The following is a 27982-nucleotide window of genomic DNA, read 5'->3' as shown; positions in this document are numbered from 1 at the left end:
ATATTTAATAGTTTATTCTTTAGCTTGCCTCTTGCATTTTGACATAGGTAATGGAAAAAAAATCAGGTGGCGTTTTGAATATTTTTACCTGGGACTCTCCTTAGCCTAGATCTTTGACTTTATTAAAGGTACATTTCCTCTTAGCCACATTATCATGAATGACGATGTTGGCAAACCCTCTGTGATCACCTAACAAGGGTTCCCATTCCTTCAGCTTCCAATAATATTTTTCTCTGTTTCCTTTAAAGTTTTGCTGTCCGTCTCGTCAAAGCCTTTTAGGCTTCCATTAACACTCTACTTGAGACCCTTTGGATTTCACTAACAGTCTCCTCGACTGCATTTCAAAACATTTTTTATGTCCTAGCCTTGAAAGTCACAGGTCATTACTTCTACCATACTTTGTTCAGAGCAGTCTTAAAGATTCAGACAGTTGCAAAGGGAAGGGATACAGACTCCAGCTCTTGATGGAAGTAGCAAAATTTTAGAAGAGTATCTGGAGGACAGGATGATATTATTGGACCCATCTTTAGAAAATATGATCTGCTGCATTAAGAATGATTGCATAAGGAATTAATATGGGGGGAGGTAATGTGTCTTATCACTGATACCAGAATTATGGAGAAGAATTAAACATTTTATAACATAGCTCTTGTTTCTGTGAAAGTAAACAATATATCTGTTGAGATGGATTATAGATCTAACCCAGCTTGGGAATCTTTTTATGTCCATCTAAAATACACATATACCAATGAAATATAATTATTATTAAAAATTAAACAATTTATATATTTCAATCGAAATAACTTAGTTTTATGGTGATGATAAAAAAATTGTCAATATTTTCCACTCAGCTAAGTTACATTTAAGAAGTATGTATTGAACAACTACATGCTAAGCACTGTTCTAGGTGTACTAGGTGTAAATAAGGCATGTTCCTGTCTTACTATAGTCTGAAAATCACACACTAAATAGTTACACCATAGTAATATAAATGAAAAAACATTAAAAGTATGTACTATACCACCATGAAAATTAATGAAGTTGGATCTCTACCTCACATATATAAAAATTAAAACTCAAAATCCATAAAGATCTAAATGTAAGAGCTTAAAGTATAAAACTCCTGAAACACAACCTTAAATCTCCATGACCTTGGGTTAGGTAATGACTTTTTATTTTTATTTTATTTTATTTTATTTTTTTTAGGTAATGACTTTATTCAAGTTTAAAACTTGTGCCTCAAGAACATCATCCAGAAAGTGAAAAAGACAGGACATAGACTAGGAGGAAAGTTCTCCAAATCATATATATATATTATATATCTGATAAAGGACTCATCTAGAATATGAAAAGAACTCTTATAACTCAATAATAAAAAGAAAAATGACTCAGTTTTGAAAATGGCCAAAGAATCTGAATAGACATTTCTCCAAGGAAAATAAGTGGTTAATAAGCACCTGAAAAGATGCTCAACATCATTCAGAAAAATGCTCATAAATCGGGTGGTGAAATCGATTAAGCATCTGCTTTTGGCTCAAGTTATGATCCTGTGGTTCTGGGATCAAGCCCCGTATTGTGCTCCCTACTCAGTGGGGAGCCTGCTTCTCCCTCTCCCTCTGCGGCTCCCCCTGCTTGTGTTCTTTCATTCTCTCTCAAATAAATAAAAATCTTTAAGAAATTAATTAAAGAGAAATGCTCATCAAATCCTCAATGAGATACTACCACCCATCCATTAGGTTGGCTAGAATAATGATAATAACAACAATAAAAGACGGTGGAGGATGTGGAGAAGTTGGAACCCTCATACCCTGCTAATAGGAATGTGAAATGGTTCATATAATAACTCTATTTAACTCTGCGTTTAGCCAGCTACTTTGGAAAACAGCCTAGCAGCCCCTCAAAAGGTTAAACATACAGTTACCATACGCCCCAGACGATCCACTTCTACCCAAGATAAATAAAAATATATGTCCATACAAAAACTTGCACATGAAAGTACTTAGCAGTATTGCTCATAATAGACAAAAAGTGCAGGCAGCCCAATGTCCTTCAAATGATGAATGAATAAACAAAACTTGGTGCATTCATACAGGGGAATATTATTCAACAGTAAAAAGGAATGAAGTAGTGACACCTGCTACAAGATGGATGAACTTAATAACTACATAACCAGGGACTTCTTGTAACTATTGTGAAGTTCTTTTATAGTTATTTTTGTAGGTCAGCCTCATGGTTAATTGGAAATCTCCTAGCCTTTGAGAAATAATTATGGCATTTTGTCCCAACGACTGTAAAAATAGGCAGGTGGGAAAGAAGCCGCTGCTGCATATGCTCTGTTCTTCTAGTAATGTCCCAGCATCTTTTGGAGATATCTAAATGTTCCTTGTTTTAAAAAGAAACCAGGAAGTTGGCAGTAGCCATAACTTCTCCAAAGCGCCTCTTCTTTTTCTTGCCTGTAATGAGAGATCAAGGTCATGAAATACCGGTGTGCACACTTCCTGATCTTCGGCCTCTAAGATACACAAGTCATGGTGAAGCAACTGTTCCTCCCTTAGAAATCCTTGGGACCCAGAGCTCTAAATCCTGCCCTCTAAAGAGAAGATGCTGACTCTTCCACCATAGCGACCCTAAAAATTGTTGAAATTGTTTGCAGTTTCTACCAGTTGAATATTTATTAAACTTTAAATTGTGTGTCCTTCAGAATTATATCAACCTGAAAATCTCTGTCATGTATCAGTTAGAATTATGATATTCTGAAGAGTAGAACCTCTCAAAAGTAAATCATCATAATGCACTCTGGGTGTAGTGCATCTTATTTGGGATATTTCTACATTGATAATAAATTGGCTTGATTTGTTAGTTTTTCTCAGCTTTTTAAAACCCATACCCCATCCATTCAGAAGATTTTAAAAGGTTTTGTTTTCTGTAGCTTGTATTTCAAAGGAGTATTTCTCCAAATACTAAATTATAAAACAATAAAAACGTGTCCATGCATATGTGCATAAATACACACACATACAACATCTATTCTGTAGTTGCTCCTGCCCAGCGGAGAGTTGCTATGCTTAGAGGGTTTTTAAGAGCTTAACTCAGTTGTTCACTGATTCATTTTGAAAAATGAGAAATGGAAAAGAAGCAGGAGGATTATGCTGAGAATGTTGTAGTCAAGGGCGTTGATATAAAAACAATAAATGGCTACAAATAGACAAAACTGAGGATTCCAATTCTCTGAAGCCCCAAATCCTTTAAATAAATGATACAGGGTCAAGGATCTCACCATTGGCAATTATCCTAATTGATCATTTATTGTGGTGCCAACTAAGTGTATTGAACATAACAGAAAAGATAAACTTGTGGCAAATGTATCTAACATCGAGCTTTTCCTGAGTTAAAGGAAAAACTTAGGCATGACAGATCACACAATTTTGATAGTGGTTTATTTAACATAAAGTTGGAATAACTTCAGCTGTATTTTCACTAAGATAATATAGTGTATCATCTTGATCTTTTAATACACTGCTATATTTTTTGCTTTCTCTTCTATTATTGTTACTACCTCTTGCTAGTAGTTACTATTTATTGTGCTCTTACCATATGCTAGGCAGTATGCTAAATGTCCTAATGTTATTATACCTTATTAATCTCCCCTAATGGACCAAAGAGGTAGATGCCAATGTTATTTTCAGGAGACTGAGGCTAATACAAATAAATGGCAGAGCTAAGCCTGGAACTGAGGCCTGTCTGTCTCGAGATTGGGCCTCTTCATGGTCACTTACGTTCTTCTACTCCCTTCAGTTATGTGTCTTTTTAGCAATATTTTCTTGAAAAATAAACATAAATGGCTTATGATGTTTAGCAAACTCAGTACAGAGTCAGACATGTAGGCCAGATCACCTGAAGATCTAACTTGCTTTATACAACCCGGGGTCTCAAACTCAGTGTTCAGACTAGAATGATATTGAAAGGGACATTCGTTGGCAAAATGTGATAATTAATCCAGCTCTATTGGAAGCTGTAATGCACAGATGTGAAGAAGAAAACAATGTTCTCAGAGCAGAAAAGGGGAGTCCAAGAAATCTCTTAGTAAGGAAATAATTTCTAGGTCTTGAAGGGAAAGAGGTGAAAAAGAAAAAAAAAAGCAGAAAGGAAATGCTGAAATTGAGAAATACTATAAAAGAAATCTGCATTGCTCAATATGTGTCTGTGGTTAGGATTTTTCCCTCATAGAAGTATTTCCTCACCAAATGACTTAAATTCATGGCTATTACTAGTTCTTCCAACTGGCTCCTCCTCTGTTGCCTTTATTTTTGATATTATTTGGAGAGTATAAAGAAATTTGCTTTGTTGCTGGCTTTGCTGTAATTCAGCTAATTCACAAACCAAGAGATAGTGTAAATAAACTGTTACCAGTTTTGCCGATCTTCCTTATTGATTTTAATGAAGTCAGGCATCCTGTCACTAAGATTCCTTTAAAAAAAAAAAATAATTTGTCTAGGGGCAGACAAAAATCCAAAGCCTTTGGAGAGTTAAACCTATTTTGAAAAAGTCCCCAGAATCATGAGCAATAATTACACGGATGGTCTTTAACTCACATAATTTCTGGTAATGGATGAAGTTTCCTTCACTGCTGTTGTGCCTTTTTGCAAATAATTTGTCAGCTGCGTATCTAGAGCCTAAAAAAATAAAACATTTCAAAAGAGATGAGCTGTTTCATCCGTTGCTCTTTCCCATTATGGGCATTACAGGCAGAATGGACCAAGTAAAGACTCTTATAGGAAATTATTATCTACTCTAAAAAATGGGATAGGATCACACCTGACTGATCTGTGGTATTATTTATGTTTGGCTTTTGGCTTCTTATTACAGTAATGAAAGATAACGATAATAAAAAATTGCACCACAATAAAAATTCTTCTTTGTGAATCTTGAGAAACTTGATTCAAATGCTAGCAAAATTAGCAAATAGTAAAAAAAAAAAAAAAGACCATATAAAAATCAACCTTGTCACTCGTGACTTGTCCTCAACAGTTATTCACTAGATGGGTGTTAAATCAATTTAATTGTGATGAGATTTCAGGATCAAAATATAATAACAATAAGAATGTTCAACATTTGTCATTAAATGTGTGTCTGTGTCCAGGAGTAAAAGGGACCCGGTTTGAGCCTACACACACTAATTTGTGTTCGTGCTAAAGATTCAGCCATGGTCCATTTGGTGTTTTGACAGCAAGAGAGCTTGCCAGCACCAGAGGAGAACAGGCCATGGAAGGAGAGCAAAGTGTCTCTCTTAAGCACTTTTCACCCATGGACGAGTCCCTTGGAGCTGGTAGTGAAGCATGAAGATGCCCTCGCTCGAAGATGCCCTCGCAGGGGACTTGTGGGAGGAGGCTGGGCTACAAGTGCTGCTGTGCTGCCAATGGAGTAAGCAATGGTCTGGCAAGAGAGGCTCTCACCCCACCTCTGTAAGGCATGATATCACCACCACTTTGGCCAGTCGAGGGCCCCAGGAGAAGATCAAGAGAGCGCTGTGGACCCCAATAAAGAGAAGAGATCTCTTAGAACTGATAGATAAGGTCTATTGTGAAGATGTATAATAACTCTTGAGGACTTTCCAAGTAAACACTCTTCTAGGATATTCTTCAGCAGTCCTGAGGAGGGGACAGAAGAAGATAAAAGAAAAAAAAGTCTGTCATCATTAATGTAATCTCATTTGTCCTTATAGACTGAGGAGGCCTGGGTAATAATTGATATGATATGATATGATATGATATGATATGATATATGATATGATATAGTAATTGTTTTGCAATACCTTAAGGGATTTTTTTTTTAACCTCAGGACTGGAGAAATAATAGAAGGAATTACTCGAGATGCACCAAACAAAACCATGAATCATCTGTGGATGAATATACTAAACGATTCAAAATGTAAGTAACATACTACAATGCGTTTGACACAGGTGTAAATGTTTTTATTCATTACTCCCTTCCCCAAAAGAATGGTAAACTTCTCCACATACCACTGACTGGAACAAATTCCATACTGTAGAGCTGATCTCGTTCTACAGCATCTCCAGAGCCAGTTCATTCCTTTTTGCACCTTTTTGGGTCTCATCCTGGTTCTTGAGTGGTTCCTGACTTCAGAAGCCCTCAGACTGTCTACGTCTTCTCAACGTCCAGTCAACACAGCATAAAGACTTCTCACCTGCTGTCGTTAACAGCAAGACAGCGCTTTGCTTGCGCTATTCTTGTTGCCAACAGGTCTGTCCAGACAACTGTACATTTCCACGTGGCCTTAGATTGTTCCCCTCATAGTTTCTTCCTTACGTGCAGTACTTGCCTTTGTTCTCAGTTTTGAATTTGGGGCTGTCATTAAAAGTTTCCTGAAGGGAGCCTCTAAGCTGACATCTCCCTAGAGACAAAAAGTTCTTTTTCTGCTTAACAAATTTCTCTGCTTAACAAAGCATCTGGCATATAGGCAGTAAGACCTATTAATCTAAATCCTTGCTACTGAAAGTTCAGTTCATGGACTAGCAGCATCAATCTTACCCGAGAGCTTCCAGAAACACAAAAATTTGGACCCTGGAAATAGGACCCAGGTCTACTTAGGCAGAACCTTCACATCTACAAGATTGGCAATGATTTGATTTCTATGCATATTGAAGCTTGCAAAGCATTGCTCTAAGTGGTATTCCACAAACAAAAATTTTTGTCCCAAAGAACAAAGCATCTTTTGTATTGTTTTGAACACAATAATGTTCACCTTTCAGTCACCCTATTTCTACCCATCATGACCACCATTGCCACCGCCGCCAACCACCACCACCACCACCACCAACCAAGCCCTGTGCTGTGTATTTACATTTGTCTAACAACTCTGTAAAAGAGGTACTGGTATCACCATCCTAATTCTACATGGTAGAGATATGGAGTCAGCTTGAGCCTTAACCACTAGAAATGTGTATATTTTTGTCAAGTCAGTGATGATTTGAATCTCGTTATTATTTATTACTAAGCCCTCTTGCTTAAAGCATGTTGTTACCCTTTCTAGTAATCTAGTTTCTTGTTTTCTGAGGAAGTGCCTGCAGAAATATGATGTCTAGCCACTTTTATTTAACAGAAACACTCCTTTTGACCAGCTGCAAGCTTATTACACTGGAAAAATAGGTGTTTTATTAATACGTGCATGTGTCTTGAACACAGAATAACATTTACATTCCTATATTATATGAAGCTAAATATATGACATGTAACACTATTTCTAAAGGCAGAAAACTATAAAGAGGCTTACTTTGTAAGGTGTGTTACGCTGATAAATTGCTTGCTTAGGAAAACTGTAAGATTTATGCACATTAGTATTAAGAACAGAAAATAATTTAGCATAAAACATTAACTTCTGACTGCTTTAAAACATTCTCATTGTTGTCGTAGTACCTACCATTCAGGTGTCCAAATTGAGTACACGTGTCCATTCGGTACTATTTTTATGGATTCCATAAAAGTATATTTATGACAGCCAGGACGATTCAAGGAACATTTTTATAAATCTAAATCAATATGGGCATCCAGATAACAGAATACTGTAGGTTTTCTAAAACTACAAGAACATACAAATATTTATAAAGTGCATGCTTTCTCTATATTTGTATGGTTCTTGTGTAGGTAATGTAGCTAAAGTAACTTCCCAAGTTTCCTTTTTTTCTCCTTAGCTTACAGATAAACCAGTTATTTTTCCTTAAAATATGTTATCACTACTTCAAATATTTTTATTTCTAAACTAAAGCAACATTCTTTTCTCAGTTCCAGTCCTAAGTTATTCTGAACTCTGCTCTTCAAAATGCATTACCTTTCATATCATTCCCACTCACATTACCTACAGCATACTTAATATGCTTTTCTATCCATTTAAAGATCTCATTGGATTTTTAAAAAATGGACAAAAAAGAGAAAATCTAATTCCTAAATGTATTGATTCCTTCAAAGGTCTAATCAGTGTACTCTATTGCTTGTCCTTAGAATGTGCTCTTATTCGTTCTTTATACATCCATCTTTATAAGCTGAGAACCTCGTAAAGCGTAGGTATCTAGTGAACTTGTTAAGGTTTTATTTTGAGAGAGAGCACACCTGAAAGTGTATGAGTCGGTGGAGGGGTAAAGGGAGAGGGAGTGGGAGCAGCAGACTCCTGAGTGAGGAGCCTGGCCCATGGCAGAGGCACCCCAGGACCCCCGAGATCGTGACCTGAGCCAAAGGCCGACGCTTAACCAACTGAGCCACCCAGGTGCCGCTCCAGCAAACTTTTATTAAATGAGGGAATGCTGTTGAGTAAGTAAGCTAGGTGACCATTATCCCCAAGATTTCGTCTCCTCTGGGGTACTGAAAGGACTTGCGAGCAAATGGACACTGCTATTTGATGTGAATGTTTGAGTACAATCCTAATTTACTGCTAAGCACACGGACTTCCTGTATGTAAGCACAGTGAGAAAGAGCATCAGTTGTGCAAATGAGAACAAAGTGAACAAGGTAAAGGGCCAGATTTAACAGTCATAAACAGAAATAAAAACCACAGAAGAGAGGAGCTATTAGATAGGACATCTTAAACCTTCTCCATTTAGAATGCAGCCAGGATAAGTGCTAATTAAATGATTTCAACATTTATAAAAGATCCTAATAATCTGTCATACATAACTTACAACTTAGATCCTCAGCTTTAATTACAAGATAGAATGTTTCCTCTTCCCACTTCTTGGAAGTTATCAATTCTTCCTTTCCAGGAGAGAGAAACAGAAAAAAAGAATTCATACTTTGGTTTTGTATTATTCTTCAACTAGCACCAAACTCCCATGTGGACAAGTGAGGAGCATGGGCAGTGCACCATCTCTTCAGGAATCCTCCCCAAAGACTTTTTTTTTTTAAGATTTTATTTATTCATGAGAGACACAGAGACAGAGGCAGAGACAGAGGTAGAGGGAGAAGCAGGCTCCATGTGGGGAAGCCTGATGCGGCACTTGATCCCAGGACACCGGGGTCACGCCCTGAGCCGAAGGCAGATGCTCAACTGCTGAGCCACAGAGGCGCCCCAAAGACTTTTCCTTTACATTATTTCACATGCACTTTACTGCATTCTTACTGTCCTCTAAAAAAGTTGAAGTGTATGGTAAACTTAAAACTTCTCTAAAAACATGTTTTGTTTTTTTTTAGAAAGTTGAAGATGGCCAGCTGAGCAAATAGTCTTAACTGATGTAATGCATATTTTAAATGTTACTGAAATTCAACTGAATGTTTTTGGAGGAACAATATGTACTCAAGTGTGAGTAGTTGCCCAGTTTTGTCCATGGTATATCATTCATGGTGACTCCCAAATTCCAAATCACCATTTCAAGATTCTTTTTCTTCTATGCCTTCTTTCTTCAGGCTCTCAGCACATGTGCAAGCTACAGACAACTTGGGTTTTTAAAAACATTTCTTCATCACACACGTAGTAATTCAAGCTCAATTTATACATTCTGAATAACCTTTACAAATATTCTTATTTGAACCCCATCCTTTCCACTTCCCATTTTTTAAGACTTTACACAAACCACATCTTCTTGGTAAAGACTTCTGTGACCACCCACGCTACACTCTCTCAAATTCTTATAATGCTTCATAGTTTTTGGTACCATAAACTCACCCATATATAAAAAAGATGCCTTGTTCTTCCATCTGGTTTGTAGACCTCTCATTCATTTCTACATACCAGCAGCTGGCTCGGTGGCTTTTAAACACAAAGGTTTAAAATGGAGAGAAGGATGAAACTCTAATAGTAAAGTTCATTTTATTTCATTCACATACTATAGGAATAATTTGCCCATTGGCTCAGTCTGTTACTGCAACGGTTACGTCTCTAATTTTGATTCTCAAACTCTGGGTATCTTAATTGTCCAGAAATGTACTTTAAGTGGCTATGAAGCCGAACAGTTCAAATCACTGATGCCTGTATTACTTTCAGTACTGGGTGCCTGGTTTATGTATCTCATTACTGATACTAGAATCAACTAAATTGAATAATTTGTCCAGAGAATAAAATAGCACTTTAATCTGTTCTTTGGAGCTTAACAGTACATTTTAAAGGGAAGTTTTATTTGGCTTCAGATGGTAATCATTAGGACCACAGAACTAGAGGAGACCAAGAGGCATCAGTAAGCTGTTTCTCCAGGGTGGTCTCGTCTTAAGTATATTTTGCAAAGCACCATAGGAGCATCTTCAGGAAAAGAGAATATCGACCAATTAGGTTATATCCAATTCCTTTGGACCTTATTTGTTACTCATATATCTAATCCAAATTCTTCACGTTGTAGTTAGAGAAAAGAAACTATTAAAAAGATGTTAGGCAAAATAAATACTTTATTGTTTTATTTTTAGAAATCAGCCTTTGTGTGATAATTCAAACATTTATAAACCTTTTAGATGTTCTTTCAAAGAACATCTCAACCACTTTTGATTAAAATTTCACACAAAGAAATATAATGAGAGTTGAAAATCATAAATGCTAAAGGAATAATTCTAATAAATTTGGTTGTTACTTTACACATTTAATACATACAAACCAACAGGAAACCACCTTCCTTTTCTTCCCCCCTGCAAACAAACAGTTCTCACTAGTTAAAACTGATTTAAAACCATTTATTGTGAGGAGAACAAATCTAGATTACTTCCATTTTGAAAACCAAAACCAGCTTATTCATTTCTATCCATTCAAGTCAGAGGTCCCATTATTTTGGCAATACTCTACTATTCAGTCTAAAAGACAGAAGAAGAAACATCTCCTTATAATATAAGAAGTCTGGACAACGCAAAAAGTATAGTGTTTAATGTAAGGCATGTTTCCAAAAGAAAAATAAGCTATAATAAAATTACATTTATCTTGGTAAAGTAACAATGCTTACAGTGTAAGAACATTAAGTAGTTGTAGGTAACCTCATACAATTCTATCCTACTGCTATTAGTAAACCTCCTCAAGAATTAAGAGCAATTTTTACAACAGAACAATTTTTCTTCTTGGAAGTGACACTAATTAACAGCAGTGGAGGGAAAATCATTGGTTGCTTCAAGCTCTCAAAAAATGAATCAGTTATTGCACAGTAAATACCTCATAGAGGTCAGTGTTTTAAGAAGCTAGTCTGAAGAAATATGTTATTTATAAGTTGGTTAAGTCTGGACGTTTTCAAGTTTTAAAATTAATTCTATGTAGGGAATGAATTGGAAAATATTGACATACAAATAAATATTAGGCTTTTCAAATGGCTACAGTTTTGGTAGTTTAGAAAAGAAATACAGTCAGCAAAGTGCCTAAGTTTCTATGTATGTTTTTTAAAAAGATATGCATAGAAGAAATAAACATTGTACACGGTATACAGTAGCCCAGCTCAGCAGCAAGTATCTTCTGAAGCACAAATAACACCTCCACCAGTGTATGTCATTGGTAACTCCAACACCGCATAGCCAATAAGATCCATACCAACCTTAAAAAAGAAAGAGAAATCTTTAAACATCTTTCAAATATCAGTATTAAAAGATTCTTTAAAAGGATGACAATATTTTCTAAATATATGTATATATATGCGTGTGTGTGTATATATGTATGTGTGTATATATATATATATATAAATAGCATCCTTCTTTATAAATTATGATATGATTAGATATGGGCCTATGGGATACTTTTCTTTAAAAGACAAAAAATTAAGAAAGATAAGAATTTGTGATTAAGTCTCAAAATCTTGGTCCATAAATCACACATTTGAAATACCATTATAGCGAATGGTACCAAAATAATGCTCAAGTCTGAAAGTTCTGATTTCTTCAATTCTAGTATGTTATTTACTATAATGTAACTTCAGTAAAATAACACACTATCAATAGTCCCTTGGAGGTGGATATTATGCAATTTACTTGCTTGCACTTCCAATGGGGCTGAATGAGTATTTCACACTGCAGGACTACCTATAATATACATATAATATACATTTTAAAATTAAAAATTAGCCAGAGAAACAGTCCTGGGAACTAAGAAGGCAAAGCATTCAAAACTAAGTAGTTATTTAGCTAAGCAAACAATTTCAGAAAAATTTACCTAGAAATCCCATTTAATGACTGTCTTGCTTAGAATTAGATGCTTTACTTGAAGATACTGCTGCCAAAAGTCCACTTACAATTTCCCGTCTGATTTCGCCAACAATAGACTCCTTAATCTAGAATAGAAAAAGAGAAAAATAAGAATTTAACAATATGACCATAATCTACTTTTTCTGTTTTCGGAAAAATACACAAAGAGCATTTAATTCCTGTAATCAGCCAAGCCAGAGAGAAACCCTCATGTAAACCCTCATGAAATACAGAGAGGTAGTGAGGAATCCTGTCCATCTGTCCTCAAACCCAGGTCAGTGTGTGGTCCGGCATTAACTCCGATACTCCATTATAAAATTAACATCACAATTCTTAAGGTGAGAACATTAAAAATGTTATTTTATGGACTAAAAAACTTCATTTGCTTCATGACACAAAGTAACGTAGGAGAACTGATTAAATGTTAGATCCACTTTTATGTTTTTATTAAGGTCTATTTTGGAATGGTAATCAACAGTATACTTCGTGTTCTCATTATTTAAGAAAACTCATGAGTGGCAAACTAACGTATCAGTCTATTGCCTGTTTATAACAACTGAAGACCAAGTATGTGAAAGTTACATATCGTTTGAACCTAACTTGCACATTTTAAGTGGAATGAAGAAATAATTTAGTACAATTTATTTTAAACCATGAAAAACATCCTCTGAACAACCACAAAGAAATAAATTCTTCTGGTAGAGGTTTGTTATCTCTCTGAAAATTTTTCTTCAGACAAGGATATACAATCTCATCTTATTGGTGGAAAAGGTCAACGGACGTAAGGGCGATGATAATTCCATCCAGATTCTCTCTTCCAGATGCCCACACATTACCCACGCCTGTCCGTGCCTTTCTCTCTGGAATGATACAGCATCACCTCCAAATAGCTCTTTGTGAAAGCTTTAAATGTGGATTTCCTGGAATAAACTGATAATGTCTTCCCAAATTAGAACTTGAGACACTTTCAACCAGCTTTTAAAAATTCTACATTTCCACAGTTTCCTGTCAGCCTGATCTATTTCCTAAAATGTTCCTAAGTACATCCTGAACACATCTCAGTTGAAGTCTTTCCAAAAATGGCTCTGTATTAACCTGTCATGCAAAACTGGTACACGATACATAGATTTATACGGAGGTACTCATGGAAACAAATGCTCCTTAGCTACCAACTATCTGTATTGGAATATATTTAACTAAATATAAACCTCTCCTTTTACCTTCTACCAATATTGCTAAGCTTTAAACATCATGAGAAGTTACTGACTTTCATAGTACTTTGGATTTACTTTTAATTGAAAATTTAATTTACTTTAAATTTAATTTAATAAATTTAATTTAAAGTAAATTTTTTTATTTACTTTAATTTGTTGGATACAAATATTATGAAAACCAGAATCTCTGAGCCACAATGTATTATAAGCACAAACACAACGTGTTGAATCAGAACCTCTGCAAATCTGTATTTACAGAAGACAATGAGTAGTACAATCTTTCCAGTGCTGTTATTCCATGCAATATGGCAATTTTATTAACTTTCGTCATCATCATTCAAAAAATAAAACAGAAGCCAGAAAGTATCCTCTACAAACCAAAAATGTGTGCCAGCCTTTTTTGAGGGTACAGATATTACTGGAATAAGGAGTTAAAGAAGCACGACCAAGGAGGATGCTATAATCTAGGCGGGCACAAAATGAATATTCATTCATAAAACATTAAGAGGGAAAAAATAATGTATTAATTCACTAAAACACAAGAACAGAAAATGAGAGGCCAGCATGGGCTACAAGAGGAAAAAGTACAAAGTTCTTGGAGAATGGCAGACTTTAAAGTAGTAGGTCAACGAAAACTCAGGGCAACTTGAGGTCACAGTGAGGACAGAAAACTGGAGCAAGAGCACCTTGGATGAGGGGGAAGAGCAGGAAGGTGTGCTGCTCACAGATGGTCCCCACCAGGGAGGAGAAGGGCCTGGGGCAGCAAGGGGGGGTCAGACGGGGGGTGCTGTGTGGCGAGCTACTCAGGGAGAGAACTGGGTCTCACTCATCAACGTCTCCTGGCATAAAGTGCGTGCTCCGTAGATGTCCGAATGAATGAGAGACAGAGAAGCCACACGGAGCGAAGGCGTGAGAGTGACAGAGACACCACCTCTGACACGGAAAGTAGAAGAACAAAGAACGGCAGACAGACGAACACTGAAAACAACAAAATGCCTTTAGTAATGTATGGAAGGACTAAATGTATGGATAAACGAATTAGCTCCCAAGTCCTGCATGCTGCATAGGGAGGGGGGAAGGATGAGGAGCAAACTCCACTGGGATGGATGGGAAACTGCCCTTACAGCCACAATTTCCAAAAAGTGGTACAGGCCAAACACAGACTTGAGTGACATTAAGGAAAAGATGCTCACTCGACATAAGCAGACCGACTGCAGGCCCGAAGGCCGGGCCACAGGCATCTGCCAAAACACATGTACAATATGAAGCAGGTCAGGTGGACTGTAGTGAAGATACTAAAAGGCATGAACCAAGCCTAGGAGCTTCATTCAACAAAAAAGAAGACCTCCCTCAAGAGAAAAGCAGTCTACGTTTATTCTTTGAGGCTTAATTCTGTTGATTTGCTCCTATGGCACATGCTCATTTATTCTATTAAGTAATCGTTTAAATTTTTTTTTTTACGTAATCCTAAACCGTTTCAGGCCACTGATTACATCTACCACAGACCACCTGGGCAAATTCTAGGAGTGTGATTTTCCCCCACCACAACATAGACGATCTGTACCTTTAATCTGACAAAAGCTTTGTTACTGAATGAATGAGTGTATTAAACATTTGTCTGAAAGGACTTTCAGAGTTCTCCTTCCAAAGAATTCTACTGTATTAACACATTATAATGAGAGCATACTTTTTCACTTCACATATGGTGAAATGATGAGAACAAAGACCCGACAGACATCATTGTTTTCACGCACCCATGAGCGCAGTAAGAAAACTTCCCTGAACGTGTGTCTGCCAAACACGCTTAATCTTCACCTGCAAAACTGCTCAACCCAAGCTTAAATCCTGCCGTCCTGAAGAGTGGCTTTGTTAATGGTGTCAGGGGCACAGAATCGACTGGAAAGGCAGCGTCTAATTTAGTTTTCTTGGTAGCTGATATGTTAGCTTTAACAAAAACAGGAATTCAGTACCATATGTATTAAAAGATTATGGATTTGGAAGGAATGGCATCAAGACTAATCTGGATTTTACATATTCTGTAAACAAAGTTCAACAGAACACTGCTATCACTGAGCTAAGACAGTATCAACACAAATTACTTTTTAAAATTATAAATGGCATTGGACTAACTTATCTAATAACATATGTTTTTTAAGTGCTTCAGATCGTTTATTTTCTTAAGTACATCAAAATTCCTCTTAACAACACCTTGTTTCACCTACGTTTTGCTTGGTAAGTCCTCATCTGTAAACAGCAAAAGGGCAAATGTTAAGCCCAACCTCCTCCAAACTATGCCAAATGTTGGTTAAGGAGTTTCTAATGAATGGGTTTAGTAACAAATTTTGAAAACTTCCTCAAACATTTGCCTTGCATATCAGTTTAAATGCCTTTAGAATTTTAAAATCTTTCCCATTTTATGGGAGGGAGGTTCCATATAAATGATCAAATACTTCCCTAGGATCAAAGAACATATACTATGTTCTATCAGCCAAAGAATCAATGTTCGGTCTAGGAATGCTTCATTCCTCGGAAATTACTCACAGCACTTACCAGGCCACCTACTAACAACTTTAGAAATGAGGTCTTAAGTGTGCATTCAGGGAATATTTATGCCAAACAAGCGAAATTAAGTCGACTTTTTCAAGGAAAACTTTCAAATTAAAGCAAGCTAAAGGCAACAAAAATATCCCATTTCTAGGGGAAGAAAAAAAGTACCTTAAAACTTACTTCTTCAATAAATATAATGTGGAGAAGAATAATTACTTAATTTCATGGAACAATTAATCTTTGATGTGAAACATATAAATAAGAATGGATTATAATCATTTGCATCTAACTGAGCAAGGTGGATTTACAGCACTTGCTAAACATTAACTGTCTACACACAATCAACTTACAAAAATTACTTTTGTAGAACAAATCCATTTATAGAATTAAGACCTTTTAAACTTTAAGCTGGTAATTCATGTCATGAAAAATTGTAAGCAGGCAGTCTCTTCTACTACAATGCTGGTTTTGAAAATGTAAATTTGTCTCCATCTGATTGAAATATTAGGAAAACGACTTGAGTATAATATAAATTTCGTGTCTGTGTGCAGCTTCCTCCATAAGAAACACTGGGTGAAGGCAGATAATTGCGTTCAGCAGAACCCAGGGACGCAGCACAATACACAGACACTCACTATCTACCAGCCAGCTCCGTTCACTGTGTCATGAGCCACACCTGCCCACATCTGGTATTAAAACTGTCTGCTGGATTTCATCTCACTCTGCTACCTTGCAATACCTCACCAGCTGCAACCCTTCCCAAGCCCAGTTCCACAAGCAAATTTCAGGTATTTTTTTTCAAGGTCAAGTACCATATTTATTGCAGTATTTACGTATTTCTTAAGCATTTAATATGTATAAAGTTGTGCTACGATTTTTGCTAGGTTTCTGTCTTCTTTTAAATAGCTCACTGCTAGAAACAGAAAAAAAAAAAATAGCTCACTGCTAAAGTTTGGGTTATGCTTCTCATCCTATTTTCTCCATAAGCTCTGTGGTTATTACTGCACCCATGTACACAGCACAAATGTGTAGGAATGTGTATATATCATACTATAGTAAAAACGGCTGTATTTATTTTTAATGTACTTTTCAAGCTACTATTATGCAGCTATGAATGATGGCACCTAATTAATACACATAAACTAATCTCTGGACCCAGAGGATCAAAGGTCCATTTGAGGGGAAGATTCTGGTCTGTTGCCACCATTCTTGACCTATAACCAAACTCGTTCTATGTTACTCACACATTAATTCCAAAAACACATTAGGTTCACACTGCTGAATTTACTGGAAATATGTAGATTTAAAACAGGGAGCCACTGACCCTAATTTCTCTGGCCCGTTTTGACCTTTTCCATTTCTAAATTCTTGAATACATTAGACTACATGTTTCTCTCTGTAATTTTTTTATTGTTTCCTGAATTAGTCCTACTAATTACCTTCCTACTAGTCTTTAAGCTTCAGGATCTCACATCTGATATGTAGTTTTCTTTTATCCCTTACAGAGCAACATATTCATTAAGACTCTTGTTTTTCTTTTTAAAGATTTTATTTATTTATTTTTATTTTTTTAAGATTTTATTTATTCATTTTATTCTCTAAGGAGCAAAAAGGGAAGCAGACTTGCTGCCAGATAGGGAACCCAATGTGGGGCTTGATCCCAGGACTGTGGGATGATGACCTGAGCTGATGGCAGACAATTAACCAACTGTGGCACCCAGGCGCCCCTCATTAAGACTTTTATGAAATGATTATTTTTTAAGATGTATAGGATATCCCTCTGCTTTTAATAATGAAAAGATCCTTTTTCATCATGGGTTTTAGTATCAGTGGGAAGAACTATGGATAATTATGGTTCTTCCTAGAGTTACTCTTAAAAGAATAGATTGAAAAATATATATTCAACATGTGTAATTTTTATCCTGTGCACTCTATTACATTTTGTACCAGACACAGTGTGATTTGGGGAAAAAAGGAAAAAATTAAAAGCCATCAAATATTTTGATCTGGACTCTCACTTTTTAAATTATATATATATATATATACACACACACACACACACACACACACACATATATATATATACACACACTACTCCTTCTTATTGCCTGATCCTAGCGTCCAAAACAGCTGTTTTAAAATTTTCTCTATTAACTTTTGACCTGTGACTAGTCTTCTTAATTTTTTGCAGTCCTTTTGGTAACCTTGAACTATGGTTTACATAATGCTATCACTCAGAGTAAACCTTCTTTTCATTCTGTATCTGTATCTTCCATATATCATCATCCATTAAGCCAAATAGATCATATTCTTTATACTTATTATTTCATACTGGAGTATAAAATTTGCAGAGATGCCATTTAAAACATATCTTAATAGACGTGAGCAAGGTCAATGGGAAAGCTCTCTGAAAATTAGCGAATACAGTAAATCAAAGGAATACTTTATAAAGTTCAAATAAAACCTCCTCCAACATATACTGCCAAATAGATTAAGCATAGATTTTACTCACCTCCCGTATGACTTGCTGCAACTCATCTTGCTCCACATTTTTATGCATTTCCTCAGCAGCTGTCATTAATGGGACTTTTCCATTCCCTTCTTCCACTTCAGATTTGGGTCCTACAAATTCCGAGGCTTCTTCAGCTGCTCCAACTTCCTCAGAGCTTTCCACATCTGGAGGTGTCTGCACAGAGCCCGTTCTAGAAGGAGCAGTGGGTGTCAGGGCCACTGATGCTCGGAATACTTTCTTGCTTGGTACCAAATGAGTCTTAGGTTTGCCCACTAAATCACTAGAAGGTACTCCAGTTCTTCTATTAGCATGGGAGGGACCAGAACATACTGAAGAGGACTCTGATGTCGCTTGGGAGAAAACCGATTCTGAGCTTTCTCCAGGAGGAATTTCAAATCCCATTTCTCCAAGTCCCATGCCCAATTCGGACTTCAGATAGGACTGTTCCCGCATGAGTTCAGTGACCTGGAAATCAGAAAAACTGCAATTCTTCTCCCTTGAAATTACGACTGGTAGTTAAAAGATTAAAATTCTAGCAGTGATTACTGCCAAAAATCACTTAAAAATCTTTAGCTTGTGAAGACTTTCTAATTCATTCATTTAGGAACTACCGAGTTTTTCATGTAGGAAAATGCAAATTCACGGTGAGAGAAGGCCATAAAATACATAACCAGACTATACAGTTGGATGAAATTTTACTTGTTACTGCATGGGTGTCCAAATTACTTGTTAAGGATTAGTAACTAGTGAAAAAAAATAGCCACTTATATGCTTTTGCACTCAAATTAACCAATTTCTTTAAAATATAATAAAAAATCAGACTTTCGTTCAAAAAGTAGTCATCTTACAAATCCAACTACCGAAAGGACCTGGAATCAGACTGTGAAGGCACACGTCCTCTGGAGCATAAATTAAATACTTCTTATAATGCATTACCTACTTTATACCATAAAGATAAATCACCATTGCAATTAACTGCTTTCTAAGTGGCCTAAGATGGCAAAAGACTTTCAGAAGTGCCAAAGTCACTTCCAGTCAATTTAGCTCAGGTCAAATTCTGCATTTAATAACCAAAACATTTCATCTACACCAGGAAAATTGTGTGTTTATGAAATGTCATATCATTCCCTTCCCCAGTGATTTGAAAGGAGAGAGGCTTACTGGTTCCATTACATTCAATGGAGAAGGGCATGACAAGTTATCAGCGCTCCTACTGCCACACATTCCCTGAAAAAATAAGAACAATATATATACATATGTATGTATGTATGTATAAAATATTTCTTCAAAATGCAAATGTTTCATAATAAAATGAATTGGCTAATTATTGCCCTGCAACATTCTTTTATGTCACAAAGGTTACTATCTACTGTCATGGGATCCATATAAAATATGTTATTGTGCCTGAAGGTACATAGAAGATGTTCTCATTCTCTGCTGTCACCAACACACATTTCTCAGAATAATGGATTGAGACCTTTTATGGAAAAAGACATTCATCAATGATAAATGACAGTCTTATTCCCTACCACACACACACGTATGTGTGTACACATTCCTATTCTACTGATTCTACTCCATATGTGTACACACGTGCACAGATTTATTGTTAACAAAATCAAGGATAAAAAAGTTGACCGTTTCAACATGTCAAAACAATGTATTTTACAACTGCAAAGATAATAGCAAAAATAATCAACTGAAGTTTACATTTCCTGCAAAGAAACAGAAGTTTGAAAAATGATACAAAACAAAGTATTTTATTCTCTTGGCTGTATACCTGTTGTCTGCCTTTAAAACAGATCTCATTTGATTCCTTAAAAAACATTAAGACTGGCAAAGAGTCCAGAATAAGGAAAAAAAATTATAAAGGAATAGTTATTTGGAGGCAAAAAAGGGAACAAAAGACTGAGCGAAATATAGATTTATGTTCTTGGCAGTTAGTTACAGGCAGTGATTAAAATCTAAGTTAGTCATATATTAACCCACTATCATTTTTCCTTTAAAACCCCTAAATTTTGTATTTCTCCTTATTCTTTATTAAAACATGTGATTAACATTTTTCAGCATGTTTCTAACTAGACTAATGAATCTCAACTTGCACATTCAACTGATTTGTGGGAAAGTTTCCTGAAACATTCTGCTTGCCTCAAAGCCATTACAGTAAGTGTTTTAAAATCAAGGCATTTGTCCTAAATTATGTGGAACATTGTAAATAAATCCTAAGCGAAAACTGCTGACAACCCCCAAGGTACCGTACCATAAGAGCTGAGGAACGGAAGGGAGAAGGCATGCGCACGGCACGGAACTGCTCCTCCAGGGCCAGCAGGCGCTCCTCCAGCTGCAGTTCCAGGTCTTGAAGTTCCATTCGCACAGAATTTCTCAAACTCTGAAGCTGATCCACTTCATACCTATTGGTATGATGACAGGCGCAAGGTTGAAAAAAGCAGTTTGGAGATTCATATTCATCACTCTCTCACAAGCCAGTGGAAGGCACTGAGAGCGCAAGTTCTAAAAATTAGCACAACAGCGAAAACCATAGGTGTGACCAGTAGAACAAACAGTCTTTCTTCCTCTACCTTCTCTCCCAAATATTCCGAACTAAAAAACAGATTACAACCACTGGCTTCCTTAATACATTGAAAGCAGCTTAATTAGTAAAACACGAGGCCCTAATTTACAGTGGTTCACAAAATAAACAGTACACACCAGCAGACATAAAATGAAGCTTTAAAAATAAAAAAGTTGGCAATGCTTTTTTTAGCATGAAGAATATTTTGAGTTACATTAAGACAAAATGAACTTTTACCTTTCCTCCTCGGTCATATGATGATAAACCATGGTTTGCTGACGCAGCATTGCCAACTCTAAATCCATCATTTGCGTTCTAAATAAATTCAGGCTCCGCCTCATTACCTGGAGCTCCTGAAAAGTATTCTAAAATACAGTATGACAAAATTATACTTCTAAATCATATAAATTACTCTGTAACACACAAAAGATCTAAATAAGCACTTACTTCATATAGAGGTAGAACAGATGATTTCTGGGTACTATATGGAGCAGCAGCAAGATCAGATCCTCTCGTCATAGGGTACTTCAAAAAAAGCGAAAGTATGATTACAAATCAATGTTAAAGCGGCTACGTCCAAATTATCTAAGGTGTTAAAAAAAGGCGGAATTTAGGGCCTATGTAATTTTCTCTTTGAGGCAAAACAAAAACAAAAACAAAACGCTACCAAAAAAAACCCCACTTCATTTTGTGAGCAGGAGCCAAGTCAGCCCCCACTGCCACCTCTGGTACTCCTAACTGTTTGGGGGTAAGTCGGTCTATTTGGAACAAAGGAGGGAAAAAGAAACATGTATCATTCAAATCTATGTCTTGTACGACTTCCCTCCTGCCTCAAGAAAGTCGAAAAGAGAAACAAAACTAAAAAATGTAGAAGTGATAGTAAATTCTCAGATGACTGAGTTATCTGAGAATTACTGAGTTGCCGGAAATTACTGAGTTGCCGGAGAGAGGAGCAAGCCATCCTCACACTTACTTGTAGACAGTTAAGCATCTACCACATGTCACTACTTTAGTTGGTGAAGAAAAAAAGACAAAAGGAAGGCAAAAGGCTTTCCCAGCCTCCACGTGTTCTGATGGTGTTAAGGAAAAAAAAAAAAAAGAGAGAGAGAGAAGTGAGACAAAACTTACAACGTTGGGGTGTGGAAGGGGAGCACTTGATGGAAACAAACAAAAACCTAGAGGAGGTGAGTAAAGGATCCCAGCTCTGGTGGGTGACACCTGAGCTGAGCCTCAGCAGTAAACAGCACAAAGAAAGGCCAGGGTGGGGCATTCCAGGTTAAAGACCAAGAAACAGGGGCATCCGTAAAACCAGATGCCACGGAACGCACACCTGCTTAGGGGCCTGCATGCAGCGCGGCCCCTGGCACACCCACAAGGAATGAGAGTGGGGGGACAGGCGGAGACCAGGCCAGAGAGAGTATCTGTCTCTCGGGGGCTGGGGGGCAGTGAGAAGACTAATTAGCTGAGTTACTGACGGGACATCCAGGAGGAGAAGGCCACATCCAGAGCAGAATGACAAGCTGGTCTAGAGAGAAAGGTGCACCATTAGGGCGTAGGCAACAGAGCCCCGGAAACCCCACGTTTCACGTAATAACGGTTGAAAGGCTGGATGTCCCGCTCACAGAGAAACCAAACTGCGATTTGTAAGGAGGAAGAAGAAATACCCACATCTGGTTAGGGCAAAAATCATCAGGGGACAACTGTCATGAGGATAAAATCTCTATTTAAAAGAAGGTATCCCTGGGGCTCCCAGCGCCCAGGTGGCTCAAGTGTCAGGCTCAGGTCATGATCCAGGGTCCCGTGATCGAGCCCCACCTTGGGCTCTGTGCTCACCGCAGTCTGCCTGAGAGTCTTTCCGCCTCCCTCCCTGGCCCTCTCCTTCTCCCTCTCTGCCCCCTCCCACTCTCTTTCTCTCTAAAAAGTAAATAAATAAATACAATCTTTAAAAGAAAATATACTTTACTACATAACTTAAGAAGCTGCGACTTTCGGGGACCCTGGGTGGCTCCGTCGGTTAAGCGTCTGACTCCTGAACTCAGCTCAGGTTGTGATCTTAGGGTCATGAGATCGAGCCCGGTGTCAGGCTCTGTGCTGACGTGGAGCCTAATATTCTCTCTCTCCTTCTCCCTCGGCCCTACTCCTCCCCTCCCTCTCTAAAAACAAAACAAAACAAAAAACAGTAATAAATTAAAAAAATATAGGTCTCTCTCCCTCTCTTAAAAAGAGAACTTGCAACTTTCATTTTTACTTTCCTAGTGGCTTCCTGTCTATTATGTCATCGTAAGGATCTATTACACGCATTCTGAACCCCGACTCCTGGCTGAATGCTCTGATCATTACACCACGCTACCATTCTTATTTCCTCAACTGCCTAAACACAAGTAGCCTGGGGAGAGATTCAGAAAGGAAATGGGAAATGCAAACCTAAAGACAATTTGTAGTTATTGTCAAACCCTTTTTTGGGAATTACTTCCAGCCCACGTAACGTATCGGAGAGCAATTAATTTTCACCGTGACAAGACAGACTATTTTTTAGGCAAATGCACACTTTACCTGATTTTTTTTTCCTTCCTGGGGTAGTTCCAGTCTCTGAGCCCAGTGGAAGCAGACTCATCCTGTGCCAGGAGACCAGCACCAGGAGTCGGGAGATGGAGGGGAAAGCTTAGAGAGCTATGAGCAGAACCAGGAGAGCGCGCGGCCACACAGAAGCCCAGGGGGAGGGAGGCTTAGAGAGGAAAGAGGCGGTAAACACAGTCAAATGGCAGAGAAAAGGAGAGAAAGTACTGACAGGGAAGACTTTTTTAATAACAGGGACGACCTAAGAACAGACCGTGGAGAAGAGGCTAAAGAAGGGGGGCTACCTCATGAGCAGCCTCTCCTCTAGGAGGGGGGGCGACCCCGAGCCCGGGCGGAGAGGTCAACCGTGCTCGGACCGGGACAGCTGCCCCCTGGAGACGGGAGGGACGAGCGTGGGAGGAGGGCAGGGACACGTATGCCTAGACTCGTAAGAAAACGAAGCCGAGGTGGATCGTGCCTGATGGGCCCCAGCCTCTCGGGGAGCTAAGAGGTGCTCGGATCAGTAAAAGAAACGAGAGCATCTTCTTCCCGTACCTGTGAAAGATTCTGCAGCGAGTTTCTAATATCGTGCAGTACTCTTCGCAGCTGCATTTCGACGGCGGAAGGGGGGTTCACGGGGCACGCCCGGTAGGGGTAGGCAGCGGGTCTGTGCGAGTGAGGACACCCGAAAGGGGCGGCGAAGGCACTGCAGGCGGCGCCGGACACGCTGGGAACACTGTGAGTGCTCAGAGTCCGCGTGTGCTCGCACAGGGGCCTCTCCGGCCACTCGGAGCGCACGGAGTGCAGGGAACAGGTGGACTGGGACGCGGGGGCCGGAGTCCTTCGGGGACGGCACTCCTCCAAGCGGGTCAGCTCGCTCGGACACGCTGCCTCCTTCCTCGCAGATGACGGGGAGATGAAAATAGTGGATTTGACTAAGGACTGGCCATCAGGCTCGGCCACCTCCTTTCCTAACTCCTGCTCCTCTTCAGGTGTGTACTTGTAGGTGAAGGAGGGGGGACTGCACCTGGTCTCCTTTCCTGGGGACAGCCGGACGTTGACAGAGGATACAACTCTTACTGGGCTCAACAGAGTGGTTGGTAAAGACTGAGACCTCCTCAGAGGGTAGCCGGCTTTCGCAAAGAAGTACCTCTGCTTCAACAGATCCTTGGACTTTATCAGGCTGCGCCCCACTCTTTGATGAGACAGACTGCAGACCTTCATCTGAGCTCGCTGCAAAGCTGTGTTCACTCTGTCTGCGGACGAGGGGGGCCCGGGTGCACCTTCAGAGCCCTTCTCCCCGTGCCCAGCCTCAATCGAAGCCAGTGACTTCAGAATGTGGTGTGTGGTGTAGTGGGCAAATTCACATTCACTGCTTTTATCCACATCGCTTTCGGCACTGGCTTCCCGTGGCAGGTCCGCTGGCTGTGCCGGAGGCAAACCCTGTCCCGCTTCAGTGACTTCAGAAGTGTGGTCGCCTGCGCCACAGGTGGACTGCGTGCTCCCTGCCTGGGCCGCAGGCTCGCGCCGCGGGGAATCCTGGCTGTCTGACCTCTTGGCAGCAGCCGGTGCCGCCTGCTCCCTGCCCTTGTCCCTGCCCTTTGGAAGAGGGCTAAGAGACTCCTCCTCGGATTCATTAAAATAAGGCTGGTCTTGTGCTGTCGGTGTGACAAGCTCTTCACCAAAAGATGTGACGGTGGTCTCGCTGTCACAGCTGTCAGCACTACTCCCCATGGCTTGCAAGGACTCAGGAACCTGGGAATGGGACACAGGTGGGAAGACGGAGAATTCAAATACGAAGTTTCATCAGCAAAAATACCAAAGTGATGCGATGCTTGTATACTTCCGGGGAGTACAGGGCCTCAGTTAGGGCCCTCGTACCGCTCGAAACTGCCCCTGATCGGCAACCCCGTTCCCAGAGAGATTATTCCAGACCTTTACTATTTTCCTCAGTCCCCTTTTCAGCACCCATTTCCTTTCCTCCCAGCACAGGACACTGAATCGCTGAGAAGATGGACAAACGTTTAACTTTCTCCTCCAGCACCTCTCCCCATAGGTTCAACATCCCCATACCCCTCCCCACCATTCCTGTCTCTCTGTTCTGAGAGGAAACTGCCCTTTTTATTCACAGCTAACTCTCCAATCTGTACATCTGATCACATCCTCTCCAGGACTAGGTTTCTCTTCACAAATTCATCCCAGATTTTCCTGCATCAATCCCACTGTCCTCTTAGAGCCCTCGTCCTCAGCCAGACAACTTCCCTGAGTCATTCCCATATGAGAAAAACACAGAGACCTATTACCCTTATTTGGAAAAGGAGTCAACACTCATATCTTCTCTTCCTTATCATCGATTTACTCTCCACTCCTGCTTCTGCCTCATTTACTTCCTCAGAAGGACTCAGTCACTCGCTTTCCAAAAAGCTGAATTCTTATCTTTCCACGCTCATGTCCACAGATTTCCTTTTATAAAAGGCTCTCCACCTCCCAGTTCTGCCCACTGGATTATTTGTTCTGAGTCTCCTCTTGTCTGTATACCCGTCAAGGACAAGATTCCTAAAGGCCGTTTTGGGTTTTTTTCTCTTACACTAACACTTTTCTTTGAAATTTGCTTATAAATATTTTAAACACTTTCTAGATATTTCTGTACCTGTGCATACAAGGGTTCCACGTACTACACACAGACCGTAAACTCTGTAAGGGTAAAGATGTGCCTGCTATTGGCTTACCTGACACACTCTAGCATAAAAGTCATATAATATTCAGCAAGCTATGAACACACTTATTGTTAGTTACTAAATAAATAAAACAATTATGGTAAAATATGCAAACAATGATAAGAAAAAAGAAGAAAAATACCAGAGAGAATAGATTAGCGATCAAAATAACCTGTGTTTACTGAAAGCTCAAAAATAAAGACAAGTCTCTTTGTTTTTAAAAGTCCAGTCAGAGAAAGATGTATAATTAGTGAAAACTAAAACTTGTAGTCAAATGCTTAGAGAGTATCTACATCCTGGCATTCTTATCCTGTCATTTGAGAAGTAAAGATTAGAAAGATTCAGTCTTGAAATATATAGCTACTGAAAAATCACCTAAATATGAAGAAGTTAATCACAGTACCTACTACAATAAACATTTTTACCTGAAGATGATTAAGGGAGAGGCAATCTGTCGAATCTTCAGCAAAACCACTGCTATCAGAGTGCTGACTTGCAGTACGTAACAGGTGATCTACCAAAAGAAACGTAGTTAGGCAAAACTGCTAAATATGACTTCACTGAAAAGAAAATATTACAGATACATGATTCCTAATGGATATTTGTGTTGATACCTTTTATTTTTTTAAAAGATTTGTTTATTCATGAGAGACACACACAGAGAGGCAGAGGCAGCGGCAGCGGCAGAGGGAGAAGCAGGCTCCTTGCGGGGACCCTGATGAGGGACTCGATCCCGGGACCCCCAGGATCATGACCTGAGATGAAGGCAGATGCTCAACCACTGAACCACCCAGGTGTCCCCGTAATTGAGTCCCTCTTAGAAAATATGCATCACTTATGCAAAATGTGGTTTAAAAGCACAGGAGGTTACTCAAATTCATCCTAAAATGGAATCAGGTCCATCAGAAATTCTCTGCATTCAGTTGCTAATTAAGTTCCAGTGTTAATATATTTTGGTAAATCCAATTAACGTCTTATCTTAGAAAGACAATTGGCTGACATAAAGAATCACACTAATAAAAACAGAAATCCCAAGGTAAGCTACTTCCATCACCTAAATATGTAAAGATATTTAGCAGATAAAATTAGAAGTTTACATGCAGTGTATAAAAAGTTCTATTATTTTCCTACTAAGAAAATAAGACTATAGCAATAAATTAACCAATCTGCATGCCAGAGTACTTAAATGTTTCTGATATTTCAAACGATGCAAACATTTGTAAGTCATGAAACAACGATTTCCTAACAACTGCATGAAACGCAAACATAGTCAATCGGTACATAATATTGTTAATCTTATAAAAACCCTGTTCTGGTTTTTCGCCTGAAAACTCTAATTCCTGGTTAGTATAACCTAAAAAACACTTTTTAAAGTAAAAAGGCCACCGAGGCACAAGAGTGATCGCATGCCCATCCACACTGTAAGTACAGGAAGACTTTACAGCTCTTACATTTATCAGGGGAGAAGTTTCAGGAGATGGTCAGGTTCTGCAAAACTTCAAAAGCAGTTGGCTAAATAAAGTGTGTTTACCAAATCCACATTCAAGATCTGAATGACAGAACCTGGTAATATGTTTGAATAAAATCCCAAATCAATTAAAATTCACTTGATTTTGAAAAAGATCCCACTGCAGCCTCGGGTTCTAAATGTAGAGCATCACAGAATGGCATAATTTCTTCTCATTAAAATTTAGAATAATTCTGTAACATTCTTTTGAAG

General features: G+C 38.6%; 1 protein-coding gene and 1 long non-coding RNA gene across 13 annotated transcripts in view; one reads left to right on the top strand and one right to left on the bottom strand.

Moving 5' to 3' along the window:
- Nucleotides 1-27982, top strand: part of LOC112668209 (uncharacterized) — a 130726-nt gene that overhangs the window by 88935 nt on the left and 13809 nt on the right. For 4 of the 6 annotated variants that reach the window (XR_003141573.3, XR_007408781.1, XR_007408782.1 and 1 more), the window contains 3 exons: nucleotides 5840-5928; nucleotides 9199-9307; nucleotides 16457-16693. This is a non-coding gene — a long non-coding RNA (uncharacterized LOC112668209). The remainder of the gene's footprint in view (nucleotides 1-5839; nucleotides 5929-9198; nucleotides 9308-16456; nucleotides 16694-27982) is intronic. The other 2 variants (XR_003141576.3, XR_003141575.3) reach the window with 1 other exon arrangement.
- Nucleotides 10642-27982, bottom strand: part of ITPRID2 (ITPR interacting domain containing 2) — a 110747-nt gene continuing 93406 nt past the window's right edge. For 5 of the 7 annotated variants that reach the window (XM_049106390.1, XM_035696893.2, XM_025460388.3 and 2 more), the window contains 9 exons: nucleotides 26688-26776; nucleotides 24101-25300; nucleotides 21437-21514; nucleotides 21227-21354; nucleotides 20678-20828; nucleotides 19579-19644; nucleotides 18418-18882; nucleotides 12113-12230; nucleotides 10642-11501 (listed from right to left, as the gene is read on the bottom strand). In XM_049106390.1, the coding sequence (XP_048962347.1) occupies nucleotides 12126-12230; nucleotides 18418-18882; nucleotides 19579-19644; nucleotides 20678-20828; nucleotides 21227-21354; nucleotides 21437-21514; nucleotides 24101-25300; nucleotides 26688-26776 (2282 nt within the window). In that variant the 3' untranslated portion in view covers nucleotides 10642-11501; nucleotides 12113-12125. The remainder of the gene's footprint in view (nucleotides 11502-12112; nucleotides 12231-18417; nucleotides 18883-19578; nucleotides 19645-20677; nucleotides 20829-21226; nucleotides 21355-21436; nucleotides 21515-24100; nucleotides 25301-26687; nucleotides 26777-27982) is intronic. The other 2 variants (XM_025460389.3, XM_049106392.1) reach the window with 2 other exon arrangements.

Source organism: Canis lupus, chromosome 36 (genome assembly GCF_003254725.2).
Source record: "Canis lupus dingo isolate Sandy chromosome 36, ASM325472v2, whole genome shotgun sequence".
NCBI lineage: Eukaryota > Metazoa > Chordata > Mammalia > Carnivora > Canidae > Canis > Canis lupus.
This window is presented reverse-complemented; position numbering and strand designations above follow the sequence as displayed.